The sequence below is a fragment of the Rattus norvegicus genome, chromosome 10 (assembly GCF_036323735.1).
Source record: "Rattus norvegicus strain BN/NHsdMcwi chromosome 10, GRCr8, whole genome shotgun sequence".
Taxonomy (NCBI): domain Eukaryota; kingdom Metazoa; phylum Chordata; class Mammalia; order Rodentia; family Muridae; genus Rattus; species Rattus norvegicus.
In genome coordinates, this window is record NC_086028.1 from 82,501,558 (window position 1) to 82,511,674 (window position 10,117).

The 10,117-nt window shown below is 52.6% G+C and overlaps 1 protein-coding gene across 1 annotated transcript; it reads left to right on the forward strand.

Annotated features, from left to right (window-relative positions):
• Positions 1-399: 399 nt before the first annotated feature.
• Sp6 (Sp6 transcription factor) lies at positions 400-4,581 on the forward strand. The gene is made up of 2 exons (NM_001108833.1): positions 400-424; positions 2,612-4,581. The coding sequence occupies exon 2, from the start codon at positions 2,669-2,671 to the stop codon at positions 3,797-3,799; it is 1,131 nt and encodes a 376-aa protein (NP_001102303.1). The 5' UTR covers positions 400-424; positions 2,612-2,668; the 3' UTR covers positions 3,800-4,581.
• Positions 4,582-10,117: the final 5,536 nt, after the last annotated feature.

Below are 10,117 nucleotides of genomic sequence, written 5' to 3' on the forward strand. Positions count from 1 at the left end.
GGAGTGAGGTAGAGGGAGGGAGGTGGCCTGGTTAGCCATCTCTCTTGTCTGCCCCCTCCTCGCGTGGGGCTGGGCTTCGCCTTCAGCCGAGCCAGCAAGGGTTAAAGGCGGCCGCAGGTGAGGTGGGCGGGGCTGCGGGTTCGGGGGAAAAAGGAGCGCTGGGGAGAGGATGAAGGCAGAGAGCGCGGTGAGTCACGGGCGGAGCTGGCCTCGCTCGCTCGCTCGCTTACTCGCTCACCGGCGCCCGCCCGCCCTCCGCCCGCCCGCCGGCTCTCACTGCCTCCACCGTCGCGGATCTCCCAGGCTGCTCGCAGCCCTCGGCTCTCGTCCCACTCCTCTGAGAGCGGACCAGCGCGCAGGGCCCATGAGCGCCGGTCTGTAGCGCGCCAGCCTCCGGTGCCTCAAGCCCGAGCGCAGCCGCCAGGTAGGAGCCCGGGTCCGCGCGGCCACGGGCGCGCACTATGGAGATCTGTGGTCGGGGAGGGGGAAAAGCGCTTGGAACACACTGCAGCCTGCGCTGGCTTCTTACGGAGAGGGCCGTCCTAAAGGATCCGAGGGGCTGGGAGCCCCGACGGAGGAAAAACCGGGAGGACGGGAGGGACTGGAGGGACCAAAGGAGTTTGGGAACTGGGGAAACTGGAGCAACAGGGACAACCGGAGGATTGAAACATTGAAAACCTTGTTTGAACGGAAGTCACCACCGCCTGGGCACGGGGAAACGGGAGAGGCAGCGGATCCAATGGGACTTAAGGGCGTCTCTACCGTCTTTCTCCAATTGGAGAGTCGATATGCTCGCTCCTCTTTCTTTTCGTGCAAGCCCGATGGCAGGCCATTACACGCTAGGCCTGGGCTCAGGCTTTCTGTCCAGAGAGGCCCTTCTGCAGCTTGGGTCACTTTAGCCTTCCCATCCCCCAGGCCCTGAGGCAGTTCCCAGGCGCCAAAAGCTATTAGGGTCCCTGGCTTCACTGCTCCCGCCCCTATCCCTTCTGGGCTGCCCCGCCCCGGCCTGAGGCTCCGTTCCCGCTGCTTCACCCTGTCCCTTTCTTGTGGTAAGGCAGCCAGATCCTGAGTAGGCACCCGGGTCCTCTTCTTCCTTGACTCTCCCAGACTATCAATTCTATCTCCCTGGTCCTAGAGTCGGAAGGTGGTAGGGTCAGCCGAGCCCGGCTTGGGGAAGGCCCTAAATCATTGGCCTTCTCCACTCCAGCCCACACACAGGCAAGGATCCAAGGCTCTAGGGAGAGATGGAGAGAAGACTGGGACCTTCGGGTCACAGATTTGTAGGAGAGAAAAGGGTGGAGGTTGTAAGGTTTTCTTCTTTCCTTTTCTTTTTTCTTTTTCTTTTTTCCTTTCGAAACAGGGTCTCATTGCGTAGCCCACGCTGCGAAGTCTCCTGTCTCAGGCTCCTGAATTGAGGACTGGAATTATTTATTACATGGTTTCCACCACGATTAACAGCGTCTCTTCTGTCTTTTTCTTTTCTTTCCCTCTTCCTCCTTCCTTCTTTCCCTTCCTTCTTTTGCTATGTAGCCTAGGCTGGCCTGGGACTCTGCATTCTTCTGCCTCAACTTCCTGAGTGCCTAGATTAAAGGCTTGCACCACCACACCCAATCCAGATCTATAGGTTTCTGCTGGGCCTTAGGTTTCTAATGTTTTAAGAAAGAGAACTGATTCACAGAGGGACAGCACAGAGTTTGTGTTTGTTGATTGAATGATTGAGTGATTATATGAACACTGATCCAAATTCGGCTTTCCTTAAATGAGAGCAGGCCCAGGACAGTAACTCTCAACACTTGCCTGGACATCAGAGGATTCTATACATTTTTTTTTCTTTTTCTTTTTTTCGGAGCTGGGGACCGAACCCAGGGCCTCGAGCTCGCTAGGCAAGCGCTCTACCGCTGAGCTAAATCCCCAACCCTTTTTTTTTTTTTAAATTCAGTGCTTGCCCTTGAGTTCTAGGATAAGGGATACCCGGCTCCTTCAAACTTTGGTGCCATCTCCCTTAGGGAGCTGCGGTTAGATTTTCTTGAGTGTCTAACAAGCATCTCTGGGTGAGCTCTTTCTGTGGTAATCCCACACCTCCCAGCTTCACATGGAGGTTAGGTGAGGGAGTAAGTCAAGCCAGCTAGTCGGGGAGCAGGGGAGTGTGGAGCGAGTTAAACGCTGCTTTTCCACATTATTACTGCGGGTCTGGGATTGGCTTCAGCAAGAAAGCTCAGGGCTTGTTCCTGGGCTTTGTGAAAATCAAATCACCTCAAACAGCCAGAAGCAGACATATTCTACCCTACACCATCTGTGTGCTGAGTTAGACTGAGACTAAGACAAATCTAGATCGTCCATGTAGGTGGGCAGCAAGTCTGTGGGGGGAAAAGCCCAGACGTCTGTGTGGAGATGGCTCCGGTGGCATTGGGACCAGCCCACCCAGGATAAGCTGATTCTTAAGGGCGGGGTCACTTAGAGGAAAGGCCATCCTGTGCCCTGAACTGGACTTTCACATTTTAATGATTTGAAGTCTTCGCCCAGAGGCACGCCCCTTTTCCTCTTCGCTGGGAAGGGATCTGGGTTAGAAAGAAAAGGAAGCAGGTAACCTTCCTCACATCTCATCTTCTAGGTCCCACCTGAGGTACCCTTGACCGTCCCTGCCCTCATTCCACCCCGGAACCCGGCAATGCTAACCGCTGTCTGTGGCTCTCTGGGCAGCCAGCACACCGACGCGCCTCACTCATCACCGCCGCGCCTCGACCTGCAGCCTCTTCAGACATATCAGGGTCACACGAGCCCGGAGGCCGGGGACTACCCCTCCCCGCTGCAGCCTGGAGAGCTGCAGAGCCTCCCGCTGGGCCCGGAGGTAGACTTCTCACAGGGCTATGAGTTGCCAGGGGCCTCCTCGCGGGTAACCTGCGAGGACCTGGAAAGTGACAGTCCCTTGGCTCCGGGACCCTTTTCCAAGCTCCTGCAGCCGGACATGTCACACCACTACGAATCGTGGTTCCGGCCGACGCACCCAGGCACGGAGGATGGCTCTTGGTGGGACCTTCATCCCGGCACCAGCTGGATGGACCTCCCCCATACTCAGGGAGCGCTGACCTCACCTGGCCACCCGGGGGCGCTTCAGCCTGCTTTGGGAGGATACGTCGGAGACCACCAGCTCTGTGCTCCGCCACCCCACCCGCACCCGCACCACCTCCTCCCAGCCGCTGGTGGGCAGCACCTCTTGGGGCCACCCGACGGGGCTAAGGTCTTGGAAGCAGCAGCACCAGAGTCCCAAGGGCTGGATTCCAGTCTGGATGCCGCTGCCCGACCCAAAGGCTCCCGGCGATCTGTGCCCCGCAGCTCAGGGCAGACCGTGTGTCGCTGTCCCAACTGCCTGGAGGCGGAGCGACTCGGGGCTCCGTGCGGGCCCGATGGGGGCAAGAAGAAGCATTTGCATAACTGCCACATCCCAGGCTGCGGCAAGGCATACGCTAAGACGTCGCATCTGAAGGCGCACCTGCGGTGGCACAGCGGCGACCGACCCTTCGTGTGCAATTGGCTTTTCTGCGGCAAGCGCTTCACGCGCTCCGACGAGCTGCAGCGCCATCTTCAGACCCACACCGGGACCAAGAAGTTCCCCTGTGCGGTCTGCAGCCGTGTCTTCATGCGCAGCGACCACCTGGCCAAGCACATGAAAACCCACGAAGGCGCCAAAGAAGAGGCTGCGGCTGCGGCCCAGGGCGAGGGCAAGGCCGGTGGCGTGGTGGAGTCACCCGGGGGCAAAGGCAAACGCGAAGCCGAAGGCAGCTCGGCGTCCTCCAACTGAGCCCCATGGATGTCACATTCCTGCCTTTCTTTATAGGGGGGCGGCCTGAGTAAGAGGGGAAGACGGTTATTTATTGGTGGTGAGGGGACAGGGAAAGGGGCACTAGGGGTTTTTTAGTCTCTGGGGCTGCACGGGAGGCTGCTTGAATATTATTTAGGCTGCCAGGAGCTGAACACGCCCCTCGCTTCTTCCCTTTCTATTTCACCCTCCCCTGAGTTTCTGAAGAGGTTCGGACTGTAGAGATGGCATGACCTAGGAGTTGAGGGAAATGGAGATTGGGTCGGGGCGTTGGGGTAGCTGTCTGGACATGTTTTTAACTCCTGGGAATCCGGACATAAAAGCACCTCGGAACCGCCCATCGGCCTAGGTCTCTTTCATCCCCTCTTCTAGTGCTGCTCCCTCTAAAATTTCCGGAGAGAAAGCAGAGATGAGGTGGTGGTGGTGGTGGAGGAGCTTGGGGTAGTTCCCCATAGGGACCGTCTATCTAGCTTGGAGGGTTATTACTTTATGAAGAATCCCCTTCAGTGAATTTCTTCTAAACCCTTCCAGATTCCGTTTGATAAAGCCAGGAAGAGCAGCTCAGCTCTGCAGCCAGAGCTGTGAGCTAGAGGTCCGAGCTGGATGGAGTCGAGGGATCCGGCAGGGAAATCCTCTTGCGAAGTGGAAGGACTAACCCCTTCTTCTGTCAAGATTCTTTCTTTCGAATTCAATCCTTAACTCTTAGACCCTTAAAAAAAAAATCGAACTCAGTAGTCCACGTTCCCCATCCATCTAGGTAGTTTTCTGAAGTCAGCCACCAGCACCAGCTCTAAAGCTGACATAGACACCCCCACCCTACCCCCAGGCCCCCCCTCCCTCGCTTTCCCTTTGGGGATGGAAGAGAAAGGGGTTGTAGCAGACATTACAGTGGAAGACCCTGCCTGGGCTCCCAGTCCCTCTCTTTCTTAGCTTGACCCTTCTGTGCTTCCCTCCCTTGCTATGGAGCCCTCCCCAGTAGAAAATCTCCTTCCACCTGAAGAAGAGTTGTTCCCCATGGAAGGGATTCTGGGAAACTGTCTCTTTGTCCCCTTAGATTCTAGACATACATTTGGGTTTTGATCATAGGGTGAGAGGGTAGACTTTTTGCCTGGCAGACCACAGGACCCTGGGGCTGGGGGCACTCTCAGGTTTGAGGTAGAGGCCTTGAGTCCCTCAGACCTCTCTCTCTCTTGCTCTCTTCTCTCCACCCAGAACCCTCTGCAGGGAATAGCTGTGTGTTGATTTTTAAGTTATAAGCAAAGGGTATTTTATTTAATAATTAGGGTTTGAGTGTGTGTATGTGTGTGTTGTCTGTACCTGTATGTGTGCATGTATGTGTTTCTCTACTGAGCCTGGGGTCTCCTGAGACCCCATCTTGTTCACCCCGTCCAAGGCCTGGGGCCTAGACCCACAGTATCTCTTCCTCCATGGGGGAATGCTGGAGCCCAGTCCAAGGACTGGGAACTGTGTGGGAAGTAGGGGCTGGGATCTGGGTAGGAATATGTGTTTGTGTAGAAAGGCCTCCTCCTTAAAAGGGACAGGGTGACTCCCTGTGGAACTTAGGGGCCTGAGGTAGTTTAAGAATAAGGTTTTTTTTTCTGTATTTTCCCTCGTTCCCCCACATCCTGTTAACTTAGCCAGAGGTCCCCTTTCTTACAAAGAGGGCCGAAGGCAAGAGCGAAGTTGGTCATGCCTGCAGGTTGCCTGGCTAGGTGTAGAGGGGGAGAAAGGAGGGCACCGTGGGTGTGGAATGCTTTCTCCTCCACCCATCGAAACCAGCCTCTCTCTCCCTGTGCTACCAAGACAACCTTTTCCAATGACCATTCTTAGGGGAACTCCTACATGGGGTATTGGGGGGCACGTAGATGCTCCTCCCGTATAGAGGTCTGCAGGTGGGGCTTGGGTAGGTTTTTGTCGGCCCTGCTTTTTATCAATCTAGGTTTCTCAGCTGCCTGTCCTTCCAGGCAGCCCCTCTAGAGGAAAATGTAGGATTTTTTTTTCCTTTAACTGCTGTGAACCCACTTGGGGGCAAGGAGGAGGCAGAACCGGCCTGTGTTTTTTATGCAACAATAAAGTCATCAACCAACCACACTCTTGCTTTATTTGTCTTCCAGCTCAGCCACGGAGTTTTGACTCTGTCCCTTGGAGTGAGGACTAGGTAGGGGGGAATCTTTAGGCGAGCATCACCTCTATTCAGTTGGCTGGGTCAGAGCTCGGATCTGATCCTATCCGATAGTCGATGGTGTTCATCCGTGGAAATGAGGAGTTTCACAATGTTTCCTTACTCTACTCTAAGTCCTAGCTCCCTTAAGATCCCCTCCCTTCCAAGTCGTAGCTGGCCTCTCAGCTCCCTATCCCCACCCCCCCATGGGAGCATGCATGTCAGCCGGTCCCTCTGGCTGTGAGCGAGGTGGGGGTGACTGGAGAGATTTCTTCACCCAGGATGATCCCTATCAGAGACAAGGCGATGAAAGGCAGCCAGGATATCTGATGGGCGGCTGCCCAGCTGGAAAGCGTGAGGGAAAGGTTGCTACTAATACTCAAAGCTAGAAACCTGCCAGGGTTACCCAACCGCAGTGTGCACAGGCGCACCCTCACGGGATTCACTATCTTCAGAGAGACTGGCAATACCCATCTACTTTTGGCAACTAATTCATGTCAGCGAGAGAAAGTCTCATGACTCCAGACGACCGGTGCATGGAAGGTAACAGGGGATTTGTTTTGTTTTCCCGTCTCTGTAGGACAAGGTTGGTCACTGCGTTCTTCTGCCTGCCCGACGTACTTTTAACTTGTTTTTCTTCGAATATATTGTTTTCTCCTTTTGGGATTCTTATCCCTACGGCCCCTAACCCAATTTCTCTAGCCAAATCTGGCTCTCAGATTGGCCCATCCCATCATCCGGCTGAGAAATTTTGGGGCCTTAGAGTTTTAAGGGAAACTTGAAAGGGGGCATCAGGATGATTTAGGGACTGTGGAGAAAACCTAGACTGGTGGGGGGAAGAGGGGACAGCACGCGGCGCCTGTTTCCATCTGTTGCTGGATTTAATAGTTCAGTCTTGTTTACCTGTGACCTCCTGCCTGAGGCTCTCCTGCAGGGCGCCTCTTTTGTCTTCCTGGTTCTGGGGGAATTAGACCCCAGAAACCTGGTGAGTTCCCTCCTTTTCCCCATATCTGCCCCCAGGGACAGGAGGGCAGTTGTGCGGCCGGCTGGGCTTGTCTGGGCAGGGCCAGGGCCCTCCCTCCTCCCATTGCAACTCCTCCAGCTGACCTGCATTCTTAGCAGGGGCCTTTGGTGGGGCTCTGATGTATGCCTGATCCTCTGCAATGCTGCCTGGCTTGCCTGGGCCCCTGAAAGAACCCAGGGTCACCTCTGACCCCTCGGAAGTGGAACCCCAGCAGGATCGCATTGTACCGGAGAGGCTGGGAGGGAGGGAACGCATCATGTTTGCATTGACCCTCTGGACGACTTCTCTTCAGTTTTCTCCTAACCAGAGAAGTAAAGTAGAATACCTCTAGGGCGGGTGAACGAAGTCAAAAGTGGAAACTTGACGAATGGCAGCCTGGGGTTGCAGCCACCGCCTCCTTCTGCTCCGCCTGCTCTTCCGGCTTCCTCCTCCCTTGGCCTCCTCCTCCCTCAGCCTGTCCTGCCCCCCAGCGGACATCTGGGGAAGTGCAGAAGAGGAACCTACTTTCCCTGCAGGGTGCCTCGAATGTCTGTGGGTAGGTACACCTTCAGTTGAGGTTTGAGGTGGAATGACATTCAATGGCACCTCGCACCCCTCCTCCAAAACGCACCGAAGCAGCTCTTACATGTCCATTCATCCTATTCTGCCTTATAGATTAGCATACTAGCAACGTAGGTTTTAAAAGAATCTTAAAAACAAAATCCACCAAAGAACTGTTAGAACTAATCAAATAATAAGTCACAGAACACAGTCAACAAGAATATTTCTTTAAAATATTTTTTTTCTTTCTTTTTTTCGGAGCTGGGGACCGAACCCAGGGCCTTGCTCTTGCTAGGCAAGCGCTCTACCACTGAGCTAAATCCCCAACCCCTTCTTTAAAATATTTAATCTGTACTATATTTCTCCTATCTGTATGTATGTACACCGTGTGTGTGCAGTGCCCTTAGAGACTAGAAGAGGGCATCAACACCCTGGAACTGGAGCTACGGCGACTATGGCCTTCGAAGATTAGGAAAAATGTCAGCTTCATCCTGATTTGAATTCCAAAGATGCAATCCCAGTGAGGTAGAATGGGCAGCCACAAGCCAGGAGCCATGCAGATAATTTAAATTACTTGTTTATTTTATTTTTCTAAAGATATCTTTTTATTTAGTAATATGTGTACAAGGAATATGTGTACTCAAGTTCCCACTGAGGCCAGAAGAGGGTGTTGGATCCCCTGCAGCTGGAGTTGAAGGATGATCGGAAGTACCTGGTCTAGGAGCTGGGAACCCAATGCGCTCTCTCTCTCTCTCTCTCTCTCTCTCTCTCTCTCTCTCTCTCTCTCTCGATTTATTTATTATATATGTACATTGTAGTTGTTTTCAGACATACCAGAAGAGGGCATTGAACTCAGGACCTCTGGAAGGGCAGTCGGTGCTCTTAACCACTGAGCCATCTCTGCAGCCCGAGAGCAAGCTCTCTTAACTAATGAGCTGCCTCTCCAGCTCTTGAAAAATATTTCCAGCCAGGCAGTGGGGCAAATGCCTTTAGTTCTAGCACTTGAGAGACAGGCAGAGACATGCAGATTCTGAGTTCGAAGCCAGTCTGGTCTACAGAGCAAGTTCAGGTCATCCAAGGCTTCACAGAGAAACCCTGTCTTGAAGAACAGAGAGAGAGGAAGTGGGGGGGAAGGGAGAGGGAGAGATATTTCTATAAACTACCATCAAAATATTCAAAAAGGGAAATAAGGAAGCAACATCTTTTACAATACCCACACCAAAAAAAAAAAAAGTTCTATGGAATCAAAAAGAGGGAAAATCTGTACATGAAAAGTCAAATTTGGGGGCTGGAGAGATGGCTCAGTGGTTAAGAGCACGACTGCTCTTCCAGAGGTCCTGAGTTCAATCCCCAGCAACCACATGGTGGCTCACAACCATCTGTAATGGAATCTGATGCCCTCTTCTGGTGTGTCTGAATTTACAGTGTACTAATATATATAAAATAAATAAATATATCTTTAAAAAAAGATGTACAACACAATGACCTTTATTTTTAAAAAAAGTCAAATTTATTTTGACTCAGAGATGCTTACCCAGATTGGCATTGAACTCCCTAAGTAACCAAGGATGCTCAAGAACTTCTGATCTTTCTGCCTCCTGGAATTACCCAGTTTATGCGATGCCTAGGCTTGAATCCAGCAATCCAGCGCTCATGCGTGTTAGGCAAGCACCCTACCAACTGAGCTACATCCTCAGCCAAGATACTAAAAGCCAAGAAATGGAAGAATGTGCACTCATGTGCACAAGTGCACATGCACACACACTTATACATACTCATGCACACACAGATACATGCACATACACACATATGAGCACACATGGACATAGATGAGCACACACGTACACATACTCGTGCTCACACATGGACACACATGGACACACACATGCACACACATGGACACACATTCACATGCACACATAGACACATACATGCACACACAGACACACACATGCACACACATGGACACACACGCTTCTGTGTTTACATATTGCAACAATTAATTGGTAGATGTATCACAGACTCCACAAAATCCCTAGGAGTAAATCCTTGAGGACATGGGAGCGTAAGTGTGTGAGATGTATATTCTTCAGTGTTGACTACAGAGATGATTCATAGAGGAAAAATGAACTGGAAGCCAAAACCATGAAGTCCGGATCCAGTTCCACACCACTGTATGCCCCTCTGAGCTCAAATTTCTCCTTTCCCATCTCCTTCTCACTGTACGCAGAATGACATTTTTGCAATTAGAAATGTCTAGATCTCCTCTCAACGTTCTCTTTCTATTAAGCTCCTAGTGGGCAGAACTTGGGTTTTTGGAGACAGTCAGGTTTTGTGTGCATCGCCTTGTGACATGGGGGTACACGGGGGGCCAGGGAGATGGCTCAGCCAGTAGGGCATGAAGGCCTGAGCTCTGCATCTAGCACATGCATTTGTAGTCCCAGCCCTGTGGAGGTGGAGACAGGAGGATCTCTGAGCTTGCCAGCCAGCCGGTGAAGCAGAATCAAGAGTCAGCCTTAGTCAGAGGCCCTGTTCTCACAGAACGAGATGGAGAGTAACTGAGGAAGACGTCCAG